This window comes from Hippichthys cyanospilos, chromosome 11 (genome assembly GCF_059441005.1).
Source record: "Hippichthys cyanospilos isolate Australia breed blue-spotted pipefish chromosome 11, RoL_Hcya_1.0, whole genome shotgun sequence".
NCBI classification, from domain to species: domain Eukaryota; kingdom Metazoa; phylum Chordata; class Actinopteri; order Syngnathiformes; family Syngnathidae; genus Hippichthys; species Hippichthys cyanospilos.
The window spans coordinates 3,130,001-3,157,500 of record NC_142379.1 but is presented as its reverse complement, the minus strand read 5'-3'; the positions used below and the strand labels follow the sequence as shown (position 1 = coordinate 3,157,500).

The following is a 27,500-nucleotide window of genomic DNA, read 5'->3' as shown; positions in this document are numbered from 1 at the left end:
TATCTATCTATCTATCTATCTATCTATCTATCTATCTATCTATCTATCTATCTATCTACGCATACGCTTGATGATTCTTAATTACAAACATTCACTTTTGTTTACAATTCTTCATAACTTAGGTGAGCATCTGCTATGCAGGACATTTTTCAATAACAAAAAGAAACCAAATTTGAGGGTGTTCCCAATCATTTGATTGGTACTTTACTTCCATGCAACGTGGAACTGTGGGCAAATTAGCAATTTAGCAAATTCAGAAAATGTTACAACTCATGTCCAAAGTTTTGTAAAGTTCGGATAGTTTGAATTGAGAAAGAATAAGAGAATAGTGTGTCAAATAAGATGCTGGGAATATAAATAATAATAAAAAAAACATTTTGGCGCAGAATAACAACAATACTATACTCTAAGGGTGACAATGAAAATCCTTGAATTCCAAATTCAATTGATGAACTGCACCTAAAGGAAGACTTTGACTTCTTTTTCCACATTTGTGACAGTCAAGAATGCTTCAGCAATTTCTCATAAGGGTTGCCTCTTCTGCTCTGTACATCGTGCGCCATCTTCGCTTTGCAAAGAGGCCGCCGTATTATCATTCGGAAAATGCTTTGCCACACAGACGCCGAGCTGAGCGCGCCCACTCATTCTGTTAGCGGGTGTTCATTATGCGCTTTTATTATGTTTTATTACCCGCGGGGGTGCGAATTTGTCATATGCAAGGCTGCCGGCTATGAGTGGTACAGAAGCTTCTGCCGAAAAAAAAAAAAAGTATATATAGAGCTGTGCAAGGCTCTGTGTGAAGTTATGAATATCCGAGTAAAAAAAAGAAAACGGGTAGGACAAAAAAAAAGAAAAAAAAAGCTGTTTAAATCAAGTATACAAAAAAAACAAAAAACTAGGGTGAAAAACAACTGGCAAAACCCTTGAAAGAGTTTGGGGAAAGAAAAATTTGTGTACAAAAATTGTGAAAATGAAAAATCAATACTAACACCAATAAACTGGGTTAAAAATAATGCTGGGTTAAAAAACAAACAATAAAAGACGGTAACATGAATCGAAGTAAGTAAAAGAAGATCAGTTAAGTTGGGTAAAAAAACACAATTAAATTGGTTAAACGAAACCATAACAAAGAAGAAGAAAATCAGTCAAATGTAAATGAATACAAATTCAAATAAATGTGGGTACAAAATGCGATAATGGAACTAATCAATTGGGGAAAAAATAATGTGAGTATAACCAAACGTGTCGAAAAAGAAATTGGGGAAAAAAATAAAAGGCACCAAAAATAATGACAAACAAACAAAATGAGAGTTTTTATATAATTTAAGCGCAGGTTAAAAATTGGTAAAAATGCAAATAAATGTGGGTACAAAATGGAATGAAATGCAAAATAATCGATTGAAAATTTTTTTGAGTGCGTATAACAAATTCTGAAAAAAGTATTTTGGATTAAAAACATAGGTTAAAAAAAAACAAAAAAACGATTGTGTTTATATCATTTAAAAGTGGGTTAAAAAATTGTTAAAATGTAAACAATAAAAAAGTGTCAAAATACAAATAAATATGGGTTAAAAGAAATGGGGAAAAAAAAATGATAAAAATGAATGAGATAAATGGCATTCAAAAATGATTTTGGAAAACAAAATAAAAATGATGACTATATGAGCTGACAAAACCCCAAACCAAGGAGAGTCATCGCATTTTTTAAACGGGTTATTTCCAAAAGCAAACTTTTTTTTTTTCTTTTTTGGTTTGGGCGAAGCGTGGGCGCCACTCACAGTTTCCACTGGTAGATGGTGACCGGCGGGTTGGCGTCCGCCCGGCAGGTCAGCTGCACGTTCTGGCGGTTCAGGTACCAGTTGGCGTCAAAACCCTCGATCTTCACCTCGGGTTCATCTGCGGAGGGAGGGAAGCGGACGAGGGGGCGGGCGGGTTACAAAAACTTACTTCTGTTCAAGCTCCAGACACAAAAAAATGGCAGGAATTTGCTTGCACTCAAAACAGACGTGTCGCGTTCTGTTTTCGCCGCTCGGCTTCATACCCGAGTTCGTACGACACTCCGGGTTCCGTTTGACAACAACTTCTGATTCACTGCGTAAAGCTTTGTGCTCGGGATGTACCAGTTCACCAGTAAACACAAAATCTCCAAATTTTATGCCCCGAAAAGCTAATTCATCTAATCCCCTTAAAATTCCCCCCAAATCAGCTGTGAATTTCAATATTTTTAAGATTCTCACAGTCCCATAAGATTTTTCCCCACAAATCGCGTTCCTAGTCCTTCAAAATCCCAACCCAGTCTTTTAAGTTTTTATTACTCCTCTAAATCGGAAGAAAAACCTCATTATTTCTCAAAAACATTAACATCTAAAATCCCTGCAGAATAAAAAAAAATGAAATGCCCCCAAACTTCAGCAAAATCCCTCCAAAATCCTAACAATTTTTAAAAGTCTCTATTTCACACAAAGAAAGAAAATGATAATCTATTTTTACTAAACATTTTAAGCCCTAAAATTCCAGCAGAATCTAAAAAAAAAATGTATCATGGCTTATTCCGAGCGAAATCTCTGAAATTGCAGCCCACCAAAATCTTCAAAAAGTTTGTATCGCTCCCCCAAAACCCAGACAAAAATATCAATCTAATTCGAACCCCTAAATTTCTTAAAAAACAGTTACCCAGAAAAATCCCCCTACATGCAGTACTCTAAAATCGTAAACCAATTTTGGAAAGCTTGTATTACCTACCAAGAACTAAAAACATTTTCATTTTTACGACAAAATTCCCCCGAAATTATATCATCCCAAAAGGCCCCTAAAATCTGTATAGAAACCTTGTATTCCTCCCCCCAAATCCAAACTAAATACTCAAAATTTGTATGAATTTTAACAATTATAATCACTGTGGAGAATCTAAAAAAAACCCTCAATAATCCCAACACATTTTTTCATAAATTATTTCCCACCAAAATCGAAATGAAACCTAATTTTTACTGAATATGAACGACTAAAATCCCAGCAGAATAGAAAAAATTGTTTCACCCATAAAAACAGAAAAAAATAACATAAATTTCAGAAATTGCAGGGCACAAAATCCCGACAAAATCTTGAAAAACTGTAGTATTACTATTGCTAAACGCTAGTTAGCATTTTTGCATTTGGGGTTCAGTGTTAAGTCGTTTTCCTTACAGTCCAGATTCGTTGGTGTTTTTTTCTTAATCGCTCGACAAATTTTCCACAGCAAAATATCGGAATCGGCCGAAAAAGTTAAGGCCCCATCTCAAAACGTTGTTTGGCCGACAGGAACTAATTGCGCTGCTCTGAAAGGACGAGAAAAGGAGGCGGCTTACACTGCACGTTGAGCACCACGCTGTCGGTGAACCTCTCGTTGCGGTACGTGACGATGCACGTCAGCTTCTGCTTGTGCGTCTCCCGGCCGGGCACGATCACGTAGTTGCTGCGCACCGTCACCGTCCCGTTCTGGTTGCGGGTCTCCTGGAAGGTGGCCTCGCCCTTCAGCCTGGTGTCCCACCGGATGATGCTGGGCGGCTTGCCGTTGGCCGACACGCACGTGGCCACCGTCATCTTGCGCCGTTGCGAGCGGGCCACGATGGTGGGCGTGGTCAAGGTCATGCGAGTCAGGGGACGAGCTGCCGGCAGTAAAAACGTCGGTTTAGTGAGACGGTATCACTAGTGCTTGCAGAATTCACTCAAGGAGAAGCCTCTGAATTTTTATGTTTTATTTTTGGCATGCATGGAGGATAAAGAGGAGGTTTTTTTTCCTAAACCCTTCGGACCTTAGCCGCATACTGGAGGGCATGAAACATTTTTGTGCCTAAATCTATAAATACGCTAAATTTTAATGATGCTGCCCACTTCTGGGAGATAATAGGACAAAGTTTAATTGTGAAAATTTTTGCTTTTTTTTTGGATGGTACAAGATGGCTCTCAAAATGCAATAAGTACTCATTTTTTCAAATCAAAGATTTATGCTCAAGCTAGTCGAACAAACTTGCTTTGTGTATAATTTTAAGGGTAATCACATTCTAAGTTATCCCGCAAAATGCTGATTTGACTTCAGGTTTCTGGCTAAAAGAGCAAATTTGCAAGTTGTCTTCAACTTTTAAAAACCTGTAGAGAAAATACAAACAATTTTTAATTCACAATCAGTTTTTGCCGGCCTCCGATTTCAAAACTTGGTGCGTGTTTTACGAACGCATTTAAAACTGATTTGACTTCGGCACTCTGATAGAAACTCGAACTACAATGTGGCCCACGGTAAAAATGACTTTGACGCCCGTTTTAGAGGATTTTTTCAAGTTCTGATACGGCAACGCAGTGCAATTTGGTGAGACGGTATCACTAGTGCTTGCAGACTTGACTCAACAAGCCAGCCAATTTTAAAACCGTGATCCCGTAATATTTCTGCTCAAAGTTCTAGTCACAATCCGATCGCTCGGATTTATTCAACAGAATTGCTTATCCCTAATTCCGACTCGTGAAATGAATCGCGCACGTCAGCTAATTGGTGCTCATGAAACAAAATACTTTGTATATGGAGCGCTTTGCCTCCCGGGGGGAGGTCGTGCTAAGTAAGCAAAGCAGCGCTAATCAGGCAAAGTTGTGGCGCTCGCTCCAATCTAAAAAAAGCAAATTTCGCAGATGGAGGAGCCAATGGGCCGGCCCGACATGCACACTCATCTTCTTCGAATCCTTTGTGAGGTGCCAATTAGCAATTTCCTCTTAGTTGATCAAAAAGCAGGCTTGATCTTAAGTAAATGCAAAGGGGGGGACGTGCTTGCGGACCGCGCTCAAAAGAAGAGCGCAGAGGGCTCTTGGATGTGAAAAGAGCATCCAAGAGTTGTTTGGGAACGCGGGGCACTTAAGTGCTCGTTTCTTTCAAATGAAAACACATCAACCCTGAGAGATTGGGTTTGAGGAGAACTCGAATCAAAGATGTCCCTACCCTTCGAAAACTATGTTACTCAAGCCGGCCTCGCTGCTTAGTGCCATTTCGTCATAAAATAAAACGAACATTGTTCTGTTCCGATATTCACGTCGCCAGCGGACTAAATTCTGCTGCCTTTTAAGCACTCACGAATATCCCATCGAAGTTTTATCTCACTCATGAGTCCATGAATTTCTCTTTCCTAGAATTTGCTTTCCTCGACACTGCAGTGCATGAAAAAGTGAATTAAAAGTAGAAGCGGTATGAATGAAACTCGAAAGTTTGATCAGTAAGGTTCATGGAATCTGGCGGTGATGTTGGATTCGATTAACATAAGATTAAAAAGCCACTCAATGTCTTTACGTTTAGACTGAGAGCTTTGCTTAGCTAACTACCAAGATGGAGAGCTAACTAGCGAGATAACTAGCCCCCTAGTAAGCTAGGTAGTGAAAAAGATAACAAGCGAGATAGATAAATAGATAACGAGTAACTGGCAAAACAGATAGCAAGCTAAACAGATAACTAGCCACATAGAGCTAACAAGATGACTCGCTAGTTAGCGAGATTAGGTAGGTAGAAAATATGATCATAGATTAGATGGATGGATGGATGGATGGATGGATGGATAGATAGATAGATAGATAGATAGATAGATAGATAGATAGATAGATAGATAGATAGATAGATAGATAGATGTTGTTGACAGAGCATAATAGGGAGAAAATAATAGATAGCGAGCTAAAAAGATAGCTAATAAATGGCTAGCAAGCTAGCGAATTTAGACAGACGGATAGATAGACAGACAGACAGACAGACAGACAGATAGATAGAGATAAGGTAGCTAGATATTGTTGACAGATAGCATAATAGGGAGAAAATAATAGATAGCGAGCTAAAAAGATAGCTAATAAATGGCTAGCTAGCTAGCGAATTTAGACAGACCGATAGATAGATAGATAGATAGATAGATAGATAGATAGATAGATAGATAGATAGATAGATAGATAGATAGATAGATAGATAGATAGATAGATAGATAGATACTGTATGCTAACTAGCTAGCAAGATTGATGATAGACAACAAAATGAGTCTGCTAATTGGATTTCCGAAGTGCACACAGGTTAAAAGGTTCGGGAAAGCCGATGACGTAAACGTAACAAAGCTATGTGCTGTCGATTCTAGCCATTTCCTGTTTAAAAAGAAAAAAAGCTGTGGTTTTGAAGCGTTCAAAGAGGGTGCGTCACCCCAATAATCGCACTTGACCCGTGGTGGAGTCGCCGGCAGGAAGCGCGGCGGCTGACATGGAGGTTGCGCTAACACAAACTGTGAAAAGTCTCTTTATACAAAAGGCTTCAGAGCGGAGAAAAAAAAAAAAAAAAAAGTGCGGCTTGCCGGAGGCCTTCAAAGGCAGTTTGGCCACACATGAGCGGCAAGCCCGAAACGCGGCGACCATTCTTTAAACGCTTCGCTAAATTGGAAGATGTACCTTTGACCGCGCCTTATCTGACTCCGACGAAAAAAACATTCGAGTAAAAAGAAGCCTAATTCGACAGAAAAACCTTTGACCTATTGTTGCTACTATTAAAAGAATCTTTCAGCAGCTCATCAGTTCCTGACAAAAAATAAAAAAAGTTTCTGGAAGAAGCTCGCTGCCTTTGTCAAGGCTAGTAGTAAACATCCTCCGAACGTTAACTTCCAGTTATTCTCATTTTGAAAAAAAAAAACGTAATCTACCTCTGTATTAAAATGCTAAATTGAAACCATACCGCTGGTTTCAAACACAATTTGTACGTACTAGCTTGTACGCATGCTAGCTTTATGAAATTGTGCGTACTTGTAAATTTGTGTGTGGATAATTGTATGTCCATGTGTGTCCTCGTGTCCCTCTCATCCAATGGGACTTTGTTTTACTTTTGTTCATCATATTTGAATCCTGCTGCGAGAATTAGCGTGACTATAAAAGGAGAAATTATTATGAACCAAGGCAGCTAGCATGGCTAAACTAGCATGGCGAACCGGCTCGTTTTCACTCGCGTTCTTTCTCAAATCCGAGACAAGTCAAAAACTGCTAAGCAGTTTGCGGTTCACCTTTCACAATAACGCTTTTCGCAGACATTTTTATGCCTTTTTTAAATAGCACGACCAGGCATTATATTATATTCTTTATTTACGTTTTATTGAAAAACGTTAATTTTAGATAAAGCAACCGGATGAAGTCAATCTCATTATGTTCTCTACTTTTATTTACCGGAAGCCAAAAGGTTGAAATCGTAATCGAAGAACATGAAATAAGTTATTAGTAGAAGATGCTTACCACTAAAAGGTAAATGTGCCCAAATTTTAACACAGTTTTCTCAAAACGAGGGATTTCAACGGCAACGCTGAGATCGTTGTTACTTTGTCAATTTTTTAGATAACCACATCTATTATAAAAGGCATCGCAATAAAGCTTGAGGGCTAAAATCACCTTCTCCGAACCCCTTCATCAATCCCAGCGGGACGTTCTTACCGAAGACGGTGAGGTTGACCATGTTTTCGCGGTTTCCCGCCGGGAAGGTGGTGTACTCGCAGATGTACGCCGCCTCGTCGTACAGCTGCAGGTTGGAGAAGACGATGGTGGTGTCCTCCAGCGAGGGCGTGCGGTGGCGCACGGCCGCCTGCTTGAAGCTGACGCGTTCCTTGAACGGCGGCAGCACCGAGACGCCCAGGGCCGGGTTGGCGATGGCCACGTTCTGCTTGGTGCCGTTGAGCAGCTTCTGCCAGGTCACCTGCGAGATCTTCACCGGCGGGTTGCTGTTGATGAAAATGCAGCGGAGCTCCACCTGGGAGCCCACGAATCCCGATTTGCTGGAGTCCATCTGGACCATCTGGCTGCGGCCACCTACGGGATAGACGGACATTCATCTGTCAGTATCGTGAGAGCATAAAAGCCAGACTGAGCCTGGTCCTTTAAAGAAAACTCGCACTGCGCGGAATGAGCGCGGGGGCTGCAGGGAGAGTTAGCGGTCGCTCGCAACACTCTGGTGCACTGTGTGTTGTAGGAGAAAATAAAGTTTGCGCCCAAAAAGAGTCACGTGCATTTTCAGCTTCCACTAGCGGTTAGCAGATCACCGGGCATGGGAAATCAAGGTAGGCATCATTTTATTAAACATATTTCATACACTGTATTTATGTTCATACGATGTCCATCAGGGGGCACTGATTTGTCCCGCGATGGACATTAAACCGTATGAACACTGTAATTTATGTACGGATAAGATCTTTAGACAATTTTCGAGAGAGCGGTTCTGTACGCGCAAACGGGCTGGTTGCCGCGGCAACAGCATGACCCGAGGGTTGCCCATTTAGCAATGAAAGTGAAAGCATGGTCTCAAACTCCCTGTTAGGGACGTGCATACGCAGCAGTACATGCAATTGAAATGTAGAGCCATGGACTAAAAGCCTGGGATGGGTGGGCGGGGGAGGGGGGCAGGGGGGGGGGGGGTCCGCCGGGGGCGCCGCTCCCAATGAGATGGGAGGTTCCCGGCAAGAAGCAAAGCATGGCTAATGAACAAGCCGGCGAGGACGACCGGCCGACGCCGGAGCCGCCTCGTCGGCGTGTCGCTCACCCGCCCCGCCCCTCCCCAACCCCCGACCGCCTCCTCCTCATGTAGCGCCAAGGCTATGGCGGTTTTAATTACCTTTTACTCTCTCCCACGGTGTGCCCGCGGCCGCTATTAGCTATGTGGAAGCTCTTAATAAACACAATGGGAACACGCGCATATCAAAAAAAATCAAGAGCGAGCGGCGCCAGGTTTGGCCTCGTGTGCCGACGCCGTTCAAGAGGTTTGGTTGTAAATAATTAAAAAAAAAATGATAATGAAGTACGTGCTTCTTTAGCCCACACAAAAGAAGTTAATTAAGTCTCTATTTACTCGACTGCAGATGGGAGCCATCCACGGGGTGGCGTTTATTTGTATGCAATTTGGCATAACAGTCAACAATGTCAGAAGGATATTAGATCATTTGTCATGGTATGTAAGGCTAACAAAACTATAACACCCATAAGCCGTTACATTTCCCCCCCCCTTGTGGGGAACGGTAACTCGTTTTGAACCAAACTCTGAGCTTGAAATTATAACCCTAGATTCCATAAGCACGAGTGGAAATATTACATTAAAATGCAAATTCAGATTTAGAACCATACCTAAAACCCTGGTCCTTCCTTAAAACCAAGATTAGCAATCAATCCTTGAAAGCCCAAACCAGATTTGAAACCAAGACTTGAGACGTGAACCTACGCTTAAAAACAAAACTTGAAACTCAAACCCATGCTTTAAACTCAAGACGGAACCGACATGAGACCCTAACCAGGCTTAAAACCCAGACATGAGACCCACATTCAGGCTTAAAAACCAGACTTCAAATCCAAATCCATCTTCGCAGCCCTGACTTAAAATGCCTCTCGGATAATCTAACTCCGTTTTGAAACCATAACCCCGGATTCCATAACCACGGGTGTGAAAATATAAAGGCTTAATACCATACCTAAAACCCCGACCCATCCTTGAAACCAGACCTTGAAAGCCTTACCCAGATTTGAAACCAAGACTTGACACCCTAATCTAGGCTTGAAAACAAAACTTGAAACGCAAAGCCATGCTTAAAACTCAGACCCGGAACCTAACCTGGTCATAAAACCCAGGCTTAGAACCCTAGCTTGGTCTTAAAAACCAGACCCTCACCAGGCTTAAAAACCACACTAGCTATCCAAATCCAACTTTACAACCACGACTTGAAATGCTTCTCGGGTAGTCTAACACAGGCTCGAAACCCTAACAGTTATTTACACTTAGTACCCATCCAAATGGGAAATAAACGGTCAGGATCCGAGGAAACGACTCCGTACGGACGACTCAAAGTAGTTGCTTCATCCCTCTTTGTCTTTGCCGCATCTTTGTTACCCGGCCAGCGCCCTTGATTTACATTCACCTGCAGGTGATGTCTGATGATGTTCTATTTCCTTCCCCTCAACGACGCCTCCCACCAGGCCGCGGATTTACAAGCGCCCGTAATCAGCCACAAGGTGCAGGCCAGCAGGACTAGCTGCGTGGGGAAAGTCCTGCGTTAACGACTCATAAAGCCACCGGTGAATCACGTCGTAAAGCTGGAGACTAAATATGTTGTGGTACTTAGCAAATGGTGCACACATGCAGGCGAAATGGAAACCCGAAGCCCTGCTTGTAAACGTCATTTGAAACCCTAACCGCGATTTAAAAGGATAACCCAAACTTCAAGCATAGCCTAATGTAATTTGATATTAATGCCAAACAGTTTAAATAATGAAATAAATTAATAAAAGAACAAAATACACCATCGCTAGTTAGCTAGCAAGACAGACTGTCGTCTTTTGACATTTGACAATAATAATGCCAAACATAAAAAACTAATTTAAATACAAAACAGCCTACTGGATAGCTAGCAAGATCGATAATTATAGTGGCTGTCTTTCATTAGTAAATATAAACAATGCCAAACAGATTAAACTAGATTAAACACACAATAGCTAGCTAAAATAGCTACTAGATTACAGTCTGCCTGTCTGTTTTCATTTGACATAAAGTTGTAAACAGCGGCAAACATAAAACTCGAGGAGAGAAAAACAAAGTTAAACGCACAATAGCTAGTTTGCTAGCTAGCAAGATAAGAGGAATGGCCTATGGTCCGTCTGGCATTATTATCAAATAATGACAAACACATTACGAAAAAATTAAACGCAAAATAGCAAGCTAGCTAACTAGCCGGCGTGATACAGTCCATCTGTCTGTCATCATTTGAAATTAATAATGCAAAACAGACCAAAAATACCCACAATTTTTAGCTAGCTAGCTAGATTTGAGTATGTTTGTTGTCATTTGATTGCAATAATTCCAAATAGATAAAAAAAAAAAAACACACACAATTGCTGGCTACCTAGCGATAGTCTGTTTTTCTGTCCTTATTTGTCTTTAATAATACAAAACGGCAAAAAAAGTGAAACAACCCTAACCCTAGCTAGCTAGCTAGCAAGATAGATAGATAGATAGATAGATAGATAGATAGATAGATAGATAGATAGATAGATAGATAGATAGAGAGTCAACTAGAATTAGCTAGCTAGCAATTATATTATTAGCTAGTGAGCTTGCTAGCAAGATAGATAGATAGATAGATAGATAGATAGATAGATAGATAGATAGATAGATAGATAGATAGATAGATAGATAGATAGATAGATAGATAGATAGATAGATAGATAGATAGAGAGGTAACAGCGGATTGATGGGTGGGTGTTGTGGCGTTATGTATCCATCCACAGTGAAATATAGCCGCTGTTGTACAGTAATGCCTGATGTGTCGTGACGTACTCGCAAACATCAAGCTTGCGGCTGTCAAGCAGCAGTAAATAAGCGGGAGCTCATTCTATCTTCGAAGGCGCTACGATGAACGCGCTGCCATTTTCAGGCGGAACGGCGTGAAAAAAAGAGCAATTCCATGCATTGTTATGGCTTTCGCTCAAGCGCCGCCACCGCCCAAGTGACTTAAGTGACAACCTTTAGAAGTTAGCGAGCGCAACATCATCTTTCATTTCCCCGGCACCACGTCTGCGGATATTTGGACCCGCGCCGCCCACCAGATGACAGATTGATTCGCTAACGCGCTTTGACAGCGAGGACTAGCAACCTTGTCATGTGTACCTTGAGGAACACCTGTGTCCTTGCGCACCTCTGCTCCGCCTTATCACCGCTCGCATTAGCTGGCCGACGCCGCCGGCCGTAAGATATTTCATGAGACGGCAAACGCAATTTACCGCGTGACAGCGCCGCTTTAAGTTAGATCTCTAGCTACTTTCACAACACCTACAAACTTTTTTTTTCCAGTTCTTTGTGAAAGTAAAAAATGCCTGCGTAGATGTCAGATTTGCTAATAAGAAAAAGGTGAACAAACATTTGTCATAAAGCGTCCTGTTTTGGGGTTACAGTAGAGATTTATTCCAAAATAAATCATTAACTTAATTATTAATTCATACCCCCCAATAATCAACACAAAGTCTCGGACCTGTTCTAAAAAAGTAAGCATTATGAATAAATATTTGTCCACAAAAAAATGTTCAACTTAAAGTGTCCTCTTCTGAGATCATAGTAAAGATATGTTCACAAAATAAATCATGAACTTGACAGGTAACGAGTGGTAGCACGTGACAATTTGGCTCGAACCATTCTAGTATGAGGGAGAATCTGTCTTTTTAAAATCATGAAATTGGATAACCCACTGAACATAAAATTAGTTTTATGAGCTTATATTTTTATATGAAGGATTTTTGCATGTTTGTTTTATTTAAAATCTCGAGTACCCCTTGAAGTTCCTTTAAGTACCCCCAATTGAGAACCACTGACCCAGGCCATTCGTGGCAACAAGATTTGACTGCGTCAATTTTAGTGCAATCGCCAACACCTCACATACAAGTCAAGCAGTTTTCGAGCGGTACGGATAAAATAAGAGGTGTTGAAAACCAACTGTGAATCTCCCAGTTTCTGAAGAACTACAGGAAGTAGGATGAAGTTAAGCCAGAAGCACGTGAAGTTTTTAACATGTCGGATTTTCTTCTCTCACCGTAATATGTTGAATTGGCAGGCAGATATGTGAAAAACAATGGCGGGACGGGTGCGAAATCTACCACCTGACATGTCGCTTGCTTCATCGGGTTTAAAAGAAGCGGGCTGATAAATGAAATGTCTGATGTGGATTTTCTCATCTCGCCCGCATTGCCTGACAACACCCTTCAAGTTCCTTTCTGTACGAAAGGGACCGGCATGGAACAAGATAGGCCTAAAAATAAAATACTGTATTTTCCGCGATAAAAGGTGCACCTTAAAGTCTTTAATTTTCTCAAAAGCTGAGAGCGCGCCTTATAATCTGGTGCGCCTTATACAGTGCATGCAACGTGGACAACTAAGAACAAAAAAACTCGGAACATGATAGAAAAAAAAAGATACGTTGAACATGGGACAGTTGCTTCTCCAAACCTGTTTGGTCTAACCGTGAACCTCCGACTATTTTGGGTCGCATCAGGGAGACGACTAAAAGGGAATAGCAAAAACTCTGAGACCAGGGTGTAAAATTCAAACCAGTTGCTTCTCCAAACCTGTTTGGGCTAACCGTGAACCTCCGACTACTTTGGGTCGCATCAGGGAGACGACTAAAAGGGAATAGCAAAAACTCTGAGACCAGGGTGTAAAATTCAAACCAGTTGCTTCTCCAAACCTGTTTGGTCTAACCGTGAACCTCCGACTATTTTGGGTGGCATCAGGGAGACGACTAAAAGGGAATAGCAAAAACTCTTGAGACCAGGGTGTAAAATCCAAACCCCGCTTCTTCTATTTTCCCGCTTAAGGGCCCTTTTTGGGTCGTGTTCTTTAAAAACACAAGCCCCGCCAGACCCACAATTCCTGGCAGGAGATTTTCTGGTGTGAAACGCTGCAGCCCCTCCCATAATCTTTGCCGCCCTTCTTCCCTTTTTTAACAGACTGAAGCAAATAAACAGGCCCTCGTGTAAATGAAAACCAGAGGGCTATGCGTAATTACGCGGCCGCGGAGCCCAAATCCCCGCTGTCGGAGGGCCAGGGGCGCCCACGGGGACTCCGAAACTGGAAGAGTTCTCGCCTGACACGGTGGAGCTATAATTACGGCGCTACGTGGAAAGGTAGACATTGGGATGAGTCCTATGAGAAAGGCGGCGATGGAGGGAGATTTATTTGCGAGATGTTTTTTAGGACTCCGCGGCAGAGAGTATGAAACGCTTTTAGGCGAGGGAAGGGGGGAGACGAGGGGCGTCATTGAAACATCTGCGCGGCCGTCTGGCCCGCCGCTGATAGCGACGCTTCCTCGGCCCGGAGACCAAGCGTTCGGGACCGGTCGGATCCGGCAGGCGTGGGCTTTGTGTAGTCTGGCGAAACTGCCTTCCCACGTTCTGATAAGAGTCGTCACTTGTACCGCAAACACGGGGGAAACGGGCTCGACTCGTTTCTATCATGTGGCTGCGGGATGTTTGCTTTTTCATCTTTGCGGCAGGGAGAGAATGTCGGGCCTTTCTCTTCGCGGGCCTCGCAGAGCAATACCGCGCCGGTACCTTCAAGCGTGACCGCAAAGCTGTCGCCGTCACGAAATCTGTTTTGACGCTAATCGACGTATGCCGTAACTATTCACAAATAAACTAACCGTATTTTCTGCACTATAAAGCGCACCTGAAAGCCTTAATTTTTTTTTAAAAGGCTGATGGTGCGCCTTATAATCGGGTGCGCCTTATATATGGATCAATATTGAGATTGGGATTGGTAGATGGGGAATGAACCGATAAAGTAAGATTTACCTGTTTCTTTTGTTTACAGTTGAACAAGGTTGCTCATATTGACATTGAGTTATTATGCTATTGAGAGTTTAGAGTTATTATCTGAGTTATTATTGTTATTACTTTTAGTATTACTATATTGTGATTGAAAAAGTTTTAAAACGTCATTAATTGAGGTTGCGCCTTATAATCCGGTGCGCCTTATATATGGAAAGGGTTTTAAAATATGTCATTAATTGAGGTTGTGCCTTATAATCAAGTGCGCCTTATATATGGAAAGGGTTTTAAAATATGTCATTAATTGAGGTTGCGCCTTATAATCAAGTGCGCCTTATATATGGAAAAGGTTTTAAAATATGTCATTAATTGAGGGTGCGCCTTATAATCCGGTGTGCCTTATATATGGAAAAGGTTTTAAAATATGTCATTAATTGAGGGTGCGCCTTATAATCCAGTGCGCCTTATATAGGGAAAGGGTTTTAAAATATGTCATTAATTGAGGTTGCGCCTTATAATCCAGTGCGTTTTATAAATGGAAAGGGTTTTAAAATATGTCATTAATTGAGGGTGCGCCTTATAATCCGGTGCGCTTTATAGTGCGGAAAATACGGTACACATTTGTGACTTTTTGCGCTGATTCTGTAACACCCTGAGATGGCACCAAAGCCTGAGCTAACAGCGGTACAGGAAACAGCAGTAATCAGCATCAAGGAAGTATACCGAAGTGACATCCCTACTCACACATTTGTATAAAGGAGCCAAGATTAGCTTGCGTGATTAAAAGAAGTCACACAGTCTCAGAGTTAATCAATAGAATAACAGCATCATCGATTCTAAAAGCTTTTGATAGCGATAGCTCCAGCTGCTATACAAAATTACTTGACGCCACATTTGGTACCCACAACAATATACATCGGAAAAAAGGGCAACGGTTCCCCTTAGATCCTTTTTTCCCCGTAAAAAAAAAAAAACGCTCCCTGGCAGTTACGCACCGCCCAGCTGGCCGGCGCCCAGCCAGCTTTTCAAAAGACAATTATTGGCCCGTTCGCCGCCGCGCTCATCCCAAGAAGCAACTCATTTGTGCCAGAGCGGAGGCATAATTCACTCGGGCCGCCACGTGAACGAGGCCGGCACCGAATAGGACCCCATGCATATTTCAGAGGAGACGCTCATTAATGTCTTCTATTTAAAGACGCGCCAGGCTCTTTTTGGCGGACAAATGGCGTCCCCGGAACGCTAGCGAGACGTCGCCGTTTTCTGAAGGGTGACGCGGACTTTACGCTACGTTTAAAGCGGTGATGACAACGCGTCCAGATGGGCGCAGCTGCTGAACTTTCAACGTAAACGTTTTGGTTAGTGGGACGCGGAGGGATCAAACGCCGTGCGACCCACTCGGGATAATGAGCGTTTAATGCGGTCGCTGTTCCCACGGCGACTGTGCCCAGGCTGTCCTCGTTGGCTGGCGGCCACACGTGCGGCCATTTGAGGGGAGGAAGGAGAAATGTTCTGGGCCACATGGGAAATATTTCCTAGGAAACTAAACCATGCTAAACACTCAAAGTGATTACCGTAATTCCCCAAATATGAGACACACATTTTCCCCCAGATTATGAAGTATGGGTACGTCCTACAACTTCAAGATTCTCGAAAGATTAGAATGAGGTTTTTTTTCGACGCCATACGAGGAAGTTTGATCCGTCGGCAGCATAAGTCGAGTTTTGATGCGCAGATGTGTATTTTATATCGGTCGTATTCTTTGTTACAAGAAATACCGTAACGGGATGAACTAGTTTGGACGCCATCAGTGCCGGTTGCAGCTAACAACGGCTCGTGTTAGCTTAGGTTGTTGCGGCATTGTTTTCAAGAAAAGAAGCAAGCAGACTGAACCAACGTCGTGACCTCTAGAAGACTGGACAACCCAAATTCTTGATCCTGTCTCAGTCTTGACCTCCGAAAGTCTTGGTTTGTCTAGGTCACCTCCAAAAGTCTTGGTCTTGACCACCAAAGGTCTGGTGGCAACCTTCAAAAGTCTTGACTCGGTCGCCACATTCAAATTTCTTGGTCTTTTTCGGTCTTGACCTCCCATAGTCTGGGTCTTGTGATTTAAAAGTCTTGGTCTTGTCCTTCAAAAGTCTTTTCTAGGCTTTGACTCCAAACAGACTTGATTTAATTTTGGGTTTGACCTTCAAATTTTGTTCCAATTTGATGTTGACCACCAAAATCTTTAGTCTTTTGGTTCTGCAAAATTCTTGGTCTTGTTTGGATCTCACCCTCTTCTCTCTTGATATTGTTTTAGTCGTGATCTACAAAATCTATTTCTTGTTTTAGTGTTGTCCTTCAAATTGTTGTTTTGGTCTGGATGTCCAAAAGTCGTGGTCATGTTTGGATCTCGACCTCGTCAATCTTGTTTTGGTGTTCCAAGTTCCTGATCTTGCTTTGGTCTTGACCTCCTAATGACTTGGTCTTGTTTGGACCTTGGCCTCTTCGATTTTGGTCTTGATCTACAAAAGTCTCTGTCTTGTTTTGGTTTTGACCTTCAAAAGCCTAGGTCTTGTTTGTAGCTCGACCTTTTGAATATTGGTCTTGTTTTGGTCTTGATCTACAAAAGTCTCTGTCTTGTTTTGGTTTTGACCTTCAAAAGGCTAGGCCTTGTTTGGGCCTCGACCTCTTCAATCTTGGTCTTGTATTGGTCTAGATCTACAAAAGTCTCTGTCTTGTTTGGACCATGACCTCTTCAATTTTGGTCTTGTTTTGGTCTTGATCTACAAAAGTCTCTGTCTTGTTTTGGTTTTGACCTTCAAAAGCCTAGGCCTTGTTTGGACCTCGACCTCTTGAATCTTGGTCTTGTTTTGGTCTTGATCTACAAAAGTCTCTGTCTTGTTTGGACCTTGACCTCTTCAATCTTGGTCTTGTTTTGGTCTTGATCTACAAAAGTCTCTGTCTTGTTTTGGTTTTGATCTTCAAAAGCCTAGGCCTTGTTTGGACCTCGACCTCTTGAATATTGGTCTTGTTTTGGTCTTGATCTACAAAAGAGTTGATCTTGACTCGATCTCAACCTCCTGTCTCGATACTTTATTCTCTCAAAGTGTGAACTAAATTGAGCTACCTGTTTCCAGGGTCAGAGTGAGACTCATTTTCAGCTCTGGAATTTTAGGCCTTAGACCATCAGAAATAGGAGATACATTGTGCGGTTCATCAAGTGCAGCGCATGTTTCTCATTAAGTCCAAATACAGACTGACTATTTGACATTCAATGTCACAAATCAGACTTATCTTTGTTTTTTTTTCCAAACGCTTCCAAAGTGACAATTTGCTTTCCCGCAGATTTATTCCGAATCCTCCCGTCCCGCTTGTTTATCGCCACTGCCAATTAGTGCGCCGCTGCCGCTTTGTTAGTTTTTCTCCGCAACTGTGACACTTGTCATGGGACGGCGCAGTTATTATCATTATTTTTCTTATGTGCTATTTTGCTATTTGTGGCAAAAATGAATTGACGGCCCGATGAGGTTTCGATACAAAAACATTCGGCAAAATGTGCTTTGAGGCTAAGGGATTTCAAGTATGATTCATTCACTCGTTCGATCCAAAAATTGTTATCTTTAAGTTTTGTTGTCCAGACATTCAATCCCAGTCATCCATGTTTGTTTCTGAATATTTTCAAGTGTTTGGTAAGAAAAAAAGCTGGTGAAATAAAAACAAAGTACTTGATGAGTTAAGTACTAAAGTAATCAATTACTTTAGGCACTAAATGCACAGATGTTATTGATTATTTTTTACACTCACAGTTCCCAAAAATTGATTTACTTGAGGTACTAAAAATACAAAAGTAATTCATCTATTTAGGCACTAAAATTACTGAATTAATTACTTTAAGTTCTAAAATTACTGAAGTAATTGATGACTTTAGGTACTAAAATTACTGATGTGATTGTTTACTTTAGGTACATCTAAAGTAATTGATTACTGTAGGTACTAAAACTATTGCTATTGTAACTAAATTATAGTTACTTAAGTACCTAAAATCAATTACTTTAGGTACTAGAAGTACTATAATAATTGATTACCATAGGTACTGAAAGTACAAAAGTAAATGATTACTTTAGCCATTAAAATTACTAAAGTAATTGCTTACTTTAGGTACTAAACTGATCAAAGTAATTGTTACTATAGGTACTAAAATTATTAAAATAATCAATCACTGGATTACTAAAGTACTAGTAAGCAAACATTTAAGGTATTCAAATGCAAAAGAAATCAGTTAGTTTAGTTACATACTGTAAGTACCAAAAATAATCAGTTAATTTTGGTTCTCAATGTTTTAAAGTAATAGTTTACTTTAAGTACTAAAATACCTAAGTAACTGATTCTATTAGGTACTAAAATTCCTAAGTAATTGATTATATTAGGTAATAAAGTACTAGTAAGCAATTTTTTTTAGATATCTGAATGCTAAAGTAAGTTACGTGTCTCAAATAATCAAATACTTTAATGTATAAAGTGATCTTATACTTGTATAAAGTGATCTTAAACTTTAATACTTGATTACCGATTATTAATCGATTAATCGATTATTTAGTACTTAATGCATTTTATTTAGTACTTATTGCATTTTGTACCAGCCACTTTTAGACAGTCCTTGAGCTAGAACTCTTGAAAAGAAATGCAAACAAGTAACTGGGATTGAATACCTGGCCTCTTAAAAATACGTGAAAATCCGTCCCTGGCATTGAATGAGTTTAGAAAATATGGCGTCTTTTTTTTTTTTTGAAACTCAGAAAATTAGACTGTGTCAGTCATGAGAAACAAAAGCCTTGTAAACAAAAGAAAATAAAATGTCTGTTGAAATAACAGGCAGACAACAAACAAGAATTATGAAGAGATGATTCAGAACATCTCCAAAACTAATTTGAACAATCCCCAAATCGCCCCGATTTCCCAATAAATCTTTGTAGATGAAGAGCTATTTTGCCCTTTTTTTTTCTATAACCACTCCGAAACGATCAACTCAAATGAGTCTATTACATTTTCAGTTCATTCCGGGTCCTTTGTTTCCCATCTTCCACATTTTCCAAAACGCCATCAACACTTCAGCCACTTGCCGTACGAAGATAATGACGATTTCAACATAAAACAGAAGCGGACCTGCTAGAAACGGTCCAAAAACCTGCTTCCCGTTTTCGGCGCGCGACCCGCCGAGAACAATGTAGCATCTGCCGCCGCGCCGTAAACGTTAATGATTATCGACAATATTTACGGGCTTGGGCCAACGTCCCGGATTGACTCCGGTCCGCCGCGAACGTCTGTTTGTTTTGAGCGGCGTGCACGCTAGCGCGCGGATTCGAAGAAATCGATGCTACTTTTTTTTCCAGACTCAAACCGCTTTCACCGAGTACTCGCTGACTTCCGATACCTCAGTTTTTTTTTCTCTATTAGATACAATGACAAAAAATGAAACGGATGACGATAGGCCAACGGGTAAAACTATAGCGCCATCTAATGCCCAGGAGTACTTGATGTCAAATTTTCTTAGCCTTAAATGGACTTTTCGCCACAATTTGGCCACTTGCAGTGTAACATAGTCCGGCCTGGGCGATTTCTCACTTACTGTAGCTGTGCGCATGGTTTCCACGGCAACCACACTTTTGAGAAAACACATCCACACAACAACAACCAAAACGCCCAGAGCAGCTTTCAGGCATTGAAAATGTCAAGGGGACGCATCAGTAGGGCGGCTTTTCATCCGAGTTCAGCGGGATAATCATTGGCCCTTGCGACGCCATGCTGGAAAACGCGCCGTCTCCGTTTTGTCATCCTACACCATAGGTGTTGAACTCCAGTCCTGGAGGGCCGGCATCCTGCGTGTTTTCCGGTTTTCTTTCCCCAACACACCCGATTCAAATAATTAGCTCATTAGCAAGCTCTGCAGGAGCTTCGAAATGATCCCAATCATTTGAATCAGGTGTTTTTGAGGGAAAGGGTTTGAAAACATGTAGGATACCGGCCCTCGAGGACTGGAGTTCCACACCTGTGTCCTACACTTTTTTTCAATGTGAATCGACACATTTTATGATTTCCTACGTTCCGTGTCGATACCCGCAAATGATTAAGCAGCCATACGCGTTTCACCATCCATTCAAATCGTTACAATTTTGGAGAGTTGAGCTTGCTGAGCACATCTAAGGAATGCTTCGTTACGTTTCCGAATCCAGGGTAACATTTCCAAATTAACTCATTCAAATCCAAAGACGTATTTTTACGTTTTTTTTTTTTTTTTTTAATTTTATGAGTCCAGACACTCAATACCAGATACCATATTTTCCGCACTGTAATGCGCACCTAAAAACCTTTTTTTTTTTTTTTTTTAAAGTTGATGGTGCGCCTTATAATCCGGTGCGCCTTTTATATGGATCAATCAAAGTAAGCTTTACCTGTTTCTTTTGTGTTTTTACAGTTGAACAAGGTCGGTCATATTGACATTGAGTTATTATGCTATTGCGAGTTTAGAAATATTATTATTGCTATTACTTTGAGTATTACTATATTGCGATTGAAAAAGTTTGAAAATATGTCATTAATTGAGGCTGCACCTTGTAATTCGGTGCGGCTTATATATGGAACAAGTTTTCAAATATGTCATTAATTGGGGGTGCGCCTTATATATGGAAAAGGTTTTGAAATATGTCATTAATTGGGGGTGCGCCTTATAATCCGGTGCGCCTTATATATGGAAAGGGTTTTAAAATATGTCATTAGTTGAGGGTGCGCCTTATAATCCGGTGCGCCTTATATATGGAAAAGGTTTTAAAATATGTCATTGATTGGGGGTGCGCCTTATAATCCGGTGCGCCTTATATATGGAAAATGTTTTGAAATATGTCATTAATTGGGAGTGCGCCTTATAATCCAACGCGCTTTATAGTGCAGAAAATACGGTACTTAGATTTTTTTTCAAGCTAAAGGAGGTTCTAAAAAATACTGGTACTGTATGATTTAGGTCTTTAAGTAATCCATTACTTTAGGTAATAAAGTCCTCAAATAATCCATAAATACCATTCAATTGCAGGTTCAGGTACTCATTTATATTTGATCAAATTTCATTTTTTTTTTTTTTTTGGTTATAGGAGGGTCTAAAATGTTGTAATTTCTTAGCCTAACTATTGTTAGCATCAAAGCATTTTTTTTTTCTTCAAAACGGTACATCACCACAAGCTCACATTTGAACAACGGCGTTAATTTGACGGCATTTCAGCTCCGCCCTTCATCATTCCGACGCAATTTTGACTTCGGAGTCGCAATGAACGCTTTCATGTTCACCGCGCGAAACTGTAATCTGGGATTTTGCTCATCTCTGACCGCGGCAATGACAAACAAAAAGCGGCTTTTGGCTGGCCGGGCGAGTGTAAACAACAGCCCGCCACCCCACCCCCCGCCCCTGCCCACCCCCGCCCGCCCCCGCCCGCATCGTCTCTCTCCTTCCCCCGCAGCTTAACTAAACAAGGCCGCAACCGGTTTCGGTGCGACGACACTAAATAAACAGAGATGACGCCAGCTGACCAAACGCTGGGATGACATCACCTGCTGAAACTCCATACTGGACTGGGGGGGGGGGGGGGGGGGGGGGCGCCTGGCGAACACGTTACTGTAGAAACTGTTCTCTATCGGTCATGAAAGTAAACAGAAAGCAGCTGGGCAAGGTGGCCAACGCGTTACATACCCGGGGGGGGAAACAGGTTCACGTTGTGCTTGTTTTGCAAATACCGGATTTTCTTGCAAAGTGTTATTTGGCGCTGTAAAAATTATGGGATTTTTTTCCATAATCAATCCGTAAAATGGCATTCTTTTTTGGATTTATTCTTTGTTTCATCAGAAAAAAAAAAAAACACATTTAGACAGGAGGTTGGATTAAAAAAAAGCACAATTACATGAGTGATTAAAAAAATGATATTTAAAAAAAAAATGGAATAGATTTACCCCAAAAATCAAGTACAGAACTATGTGTGACACAGTTGCCATTCCTACTGATCACTTCACAGGGTTACTTAAAAGTGCTGTTTTGGCTGGCAAAAAAAAGGAAAAAAAAAGGAAAAAAATATTTAAAAAATACATATACATATCACGTTCCAATTTATTAACTATAATATTTTGAAAACAAATACATTTTTGTTTTCTTAAAAGAAAGAATACATATAGAATATTTTAAGTTTTTACAGTATTAATTATACATGAATTATATTGTAGCATTATAATATTTTATTATTTTACAGTATGAATTAGGCATATTATTTTGAAAAAAAAAAATCTCATATCAGATTATTGCATCCAGAAATCAACAGTTGCCATTTTTACTGACTTTTTAATAAGACAGCCATACTCAAATGTGCTTTATTGTCCAACAATTATACTGTGTATATATATATATATATATATATATATATATATATATATATATATATATATATATATATATATATATATATATATACGTGTTTCAATAGAAAAAAAAGTCACAATTTTAATATTAATCAAGCATTTATTCTTTCTCATGTATTTATTCTTTCATATTTATTCTTTAAATGCTAGAAGTCAGATTTATGTAATGACAGCTTTCAAGTGGCTCAAAGAAAGTTTGTTCTTGGGGGGGGGGGGGGGGGGGGGGGGGGTTGAAGAGGGGGGGGGGGGTGTTAATTGGTTTGGTATGTTTGCTTGCCCGCCGCGCAATAACGTAACACGGGAAGGCACTTAGCGAGCCCGATACGACAAGATCCTTTCTCAAGAACCATTCCGAGGAGCGGCCATCTCAAAGCCGACATCGGTTAGCCGCCCCGCGACTAAGGGTCGTTGTTTTAGCGAGAGATTTGATTTACGACACGGGGGGGGGGAAAGGGGATAGCGGCGAGGACGACTCCCAGCTGGAGAGCACATGCGGCGGGCGCGATTGCGGCGGCGCGACGCGGCCAGCATTCCAAAGCTCGTATGTATGTGGAACATGGAGCCGCGCCGGGTTGGCCGGGCTAGCCTAGCTTGCGGTGGCGGTTTAGGAAACGCTTGGGCCTCGAGGAGCTGGCGACGACCGCCGGGATTTAACCATCAAAAAGGCACGTGAAAACGGCCACGTTTGGCAGCCGAGCCGCCGCCGCGCTGAAAAGCTTCGCGTGTTCCCGCGCTAGCCATGTGCTAGCGGCGCGCCGGTGGTTTTTGTTAGCGTTGCAAACTCACAGCGGTTTGTGAAATGAGGTTAGAGAGGGATTTGACGACTGGACGGGTCTGAAAAGGTCCACCTTGAAAGGAGGGGTTCGCAACACGGGGGTCGCGGATCTCGGGGCTTCCTGGTTGAGCGTAGGCAAAATATTTTGGGAAAATTCTAAATTATGCGAACATACCCTATGTTATTTCAAAGAAAAATTGTGCTAAGGTCAAATCCATGTCTAGCATGTTGAAGCGCCATCTTGTGGTATCTATAGGCAACTAAAATCCTTTTTGTGAGTAATCGTAGAATTCTGATGGCCATATTAACTCATTCAATGCCAGGGACGTATTTTTTATTTTTTTTTTTTAAAGAATCCAGACATTCAATCCCAAATACTTAAGTATCGATTTAATACTTGAGTATCTAGAAATTAATGTCAGCTAATATCAATTTAATACTTACGTATCTCAGATTTTATTTAAGTATTTACAAAAAAAACGACCAATCGTACCAATTTGGGATAGTGAATTGGAATACCGATACCAGCCTTATTTGAATCTATCACGTGCAAGTTGAAGATTCCAATAAAAGCGACAATTCTAAAGTCTTAAAATATCTGACAAGTAAATCCTGCAGTTTGACATATCGGCGAATCATCATTGGCATCACAAAAAAATAGTTAAACGTCTTTGGTCCCATTTTTTGGTGAAAATGTTAAAGTTGAATCATATGACATGATAAGATTAAAAGCCATCAATTTTCTATATACATAAAAATATAAATATATGGTATTAAACGTGCAAAGGTGCTTGAAAGAGATGTGAAAATACGTCTTTGGCATTGAATGAGCTAATTAATTATTAAACTAATCTTTAGTTGCAGTCCTAGAAATTTTGCAACGCAAACCTTACAACAAATTGGCAATGCTTCATGTTCCAATTAGTTTGCATTGAATTTGAAAAGAAAGCTGCACGATGCCTGTCACGCCATTAAAAACAACAAATTATATTTGCTGATATCCGAAAAAAAACCAAATCTCTCGTACCCCCCAGGTGAACTCGCACCTCCATCCGAGAAGCGCTGCACCGCATCACTCGCGTCAATTTCAATACCGAGAAAAAAAAAAAAAACGTGTTCCGCGCTAAAATAAGACAAACGCGTCTTAAGTGGATCAGCTAAACGCGGGATGCTAATCCGTAGCTAAACGACGTGACCCGCGGGGGCCGTATTCATAACGGCCTCGATTCGCCTTTTAATTCCTCCCGCAGATGCGACGCGTTCAGGTTACGCCGCGGCCTAGCCAGACGTGACGCGCGTTAGCTAATTGATAGCAGACGCTAGCTCCAGCTGGAAGGAAGAGGCGGAGTTTTTCCAACCGCGCATTAGCCATGCACTTTGATGACTGCTCATTTTTTGTTTGTTTCATCTCGCGCGTCTTTAAAAATGCATGATACGCACAATTCTTTGGGCGGCGCTAGATGCTCTCTTATCAAATATTGATCGTAGGCTAGGCGCGCGCTATTCTCACTTTAATAACGCCGGCGGGCGTCTTCAACATATGTACACAACCGTATTTGCTCTTCGCCTTGCTCGCATCTAGGAGACGTCAAGATGACCTTTGTCCGGGAAAAACACGAGCGGGGGACCCCCCCCTCCAGGTGGGACGCCCCAAAAAAGGATATTTGAGTATTTCGAAAGGTCACCTCACAGGGGGTGTGTGGCTTCACTATGTGTGTGTGTGTGTGTGTGTGTGTGTGTGTGTGTGTATGTGAAGGCCTCTGTATTCTTGCGTAATAGGACTGCGATACTTGAATATTTTTAAAATCGGTTTTTACTTCGATTAATCGGGTATTAATTGGGTACATTACATTGGGGGGGTGTTACAAAAACCCTTTTTTATATATATATATATATATATATATATATATATATATATATATATATATATATATATATATAAATTTTCTATATTAATATATATATATATATATATATATATATAAATTTTCTATATTAATATACATAAAATTTGATTGATTGATAGATACACTTTTTTTTGCACCCCCCCAAGAGAATGCGAAAACATTTTGCGACCCCATCACTCGTTATTATCTTTAAAAATTGTCAAAGTATACCTTAGAAAAATAGAATAGAAAAACCATTTACATCAATTTTCAAATAACCTTAACTCTTTACAAAGGTTTATACAGGTTACAGCTTACTCTGAATATGAAAAAAAAATACCTTAAATCAAAGTGCCTGGAATAAAAATCAATTAATTAATCAATTATATACTTAAAAATAATCCAACACACACACACACACACATATATATATATATATATATATATATATATATATATATATATATATATATATATATATATATATATATATATATATATATATATATATATATATATATATATATATATATATATACACACACACACACACACTGTATTTTCCGCACTATAAAGCGCACCTAAAAGCCTTAATTTTTTTTAAAAGCACGCAAGGTAAATGAATTTTCAAGTATTATGAGGGGTCTCTTGTAAAAACGCAAGCCTTGAAGGGAAAAAGTTTGCGAAAACAAGGCTTGAAGGAGAAGGCGGGGGAAGCACAAAGGCCCGGCAAGGGGGCCAGCCGGCGCGGCGGCTCGGAGTCACCCGAGTCCCCGGCGCTCGTTAGAAGTCTGACAACGAGCAGCGACGCTCGGCGAGCCGGGCCGACGAGCGGCGCGGCGGATTCGAAGCCGCGCGGAAAAACAAGCGGGCCGGAGGAAAGGGACGGACGGCGCGCTCCGATCGTTAAGCGACTCCGGGGCGTCGAGGGTTTGCGTAACGGCGCGGTGGGTGGGCTGCGGGTACGGAGAAAAGCAGGAAATGAACTCATGGCTTTTTTTTCCCTCCCCCTCCCGCTGTCAAAGAAATTGAGGAGTGGGATTCGCTTAGCGCCGGAGAGGGGGACCGTAATTGCTAGCAGGGCAGCTCAGACGTGGGAGTGACCCAAAAAATATTGGCAGACAACTTCTTCGGATGACCTTATGTTTGATCTTATTTTTCGTCCATACGTGAAATGATCATTTTTTTAAAATTTGCAAAGCGAATCCACTTTTCCGCGTCTTGCGGCGGGCCGGATTGACCCGTTTTAAAGTGTCAAAAAACAAAGTTACAAACGAAAACAAGGTCAAACAGAAGTGCTTGAAAACTTTTAAGCGACATATTCAAAGTATACCTTCGAAATATAACAAACAACCACACAAAAACTACTGGGTGAAAAAGTAACACGACGTTTATCCAAAATAGACCGAAATAGTCGTGTAAATAATTAATAATAATTATAATTAGCTCATTTTTTCCTATATGGCGGTATTTTCAAATCAACTGTTTTTAGTTGAATATTTACATATAGTTGTATATTAGTGATGAGCTGAAATCATAATACAATCGGTTGCTGTATTCAATCACTATTTGTATGAGCCAATCATATTGCAGGTGGGCGTATCCTGTCTCGAACAGTTGTAAGCTAGTAATTAACATTAGTAACAGTCCTAAATGAGTTTATTTATGACCCAAATGTTTTGAGTTGTACATCTAAATACAGTCAGTCATACATTAGATTTGATGACTTGAAATTTCTGGAAGATGATTTGCTGCTTGTGTTAGCCAATCACAGTGCAGATGGGCGTATCCTTCTTAGAACAGTAAATCTTCCTGTCTATTTTATACCAAATGTTTTGAGTTTTGAGCATGAAATTAAAAAAAAAAAGTTCTTCAATGAGCTAACATGTTTTTTATACGATCTTTATAACGCGGATTTTCGCGTATAGCGGGTCACGTGACTAGCATGATCGCAGTACTCCATATTGTGTCCCACACAGGCGACACACACTTTATTTCCCCCGAATTGAACAAAGCGGCGAAAAGTGACAGGAGGGTTAAATCGAGCGGGTCCCAGGTAACGGCGGCGGTATAATTGCGTACGTGGCGCATTTCCAGCG

At 40.9% G+C, this 27,500-nt stretch overlaps 1 protein-coding gene across 6 annotated transcripts in view; it reads right to left on the bottom strand.

The window, feature by feature from the left end:
* nectin1b (nectin cell adhesion molecule 1b) overlaps positions 1-27,500 on the bottom strand; it is a 207,474-nt gene that overhangs the window by 122,324 nt on the left and 57,650 nt on the right. For all 6 annotated transcript variants that reach the window (XM_088426920.1, XM_088426922.1, XM_088426921.1 and 3 more), the window contains 3 exons: positions 7,453-7,824; positions 3,345-3,644; positions 1,779-1,896 (listed from right to left, as the gene is read on the bottom strand). In XM_088426920.1, the coding sequence (XP_088283046.1) occupies positions 1,779-1,896; positions 3,345-3,644; positions 7,453-7,824 (790 nt within the window). The remainder of the gene's footprint in view (positions 1-1,778; positions 1,897-3,344; positions 3,645-7,452; positions 7,825-27,500) is intronic.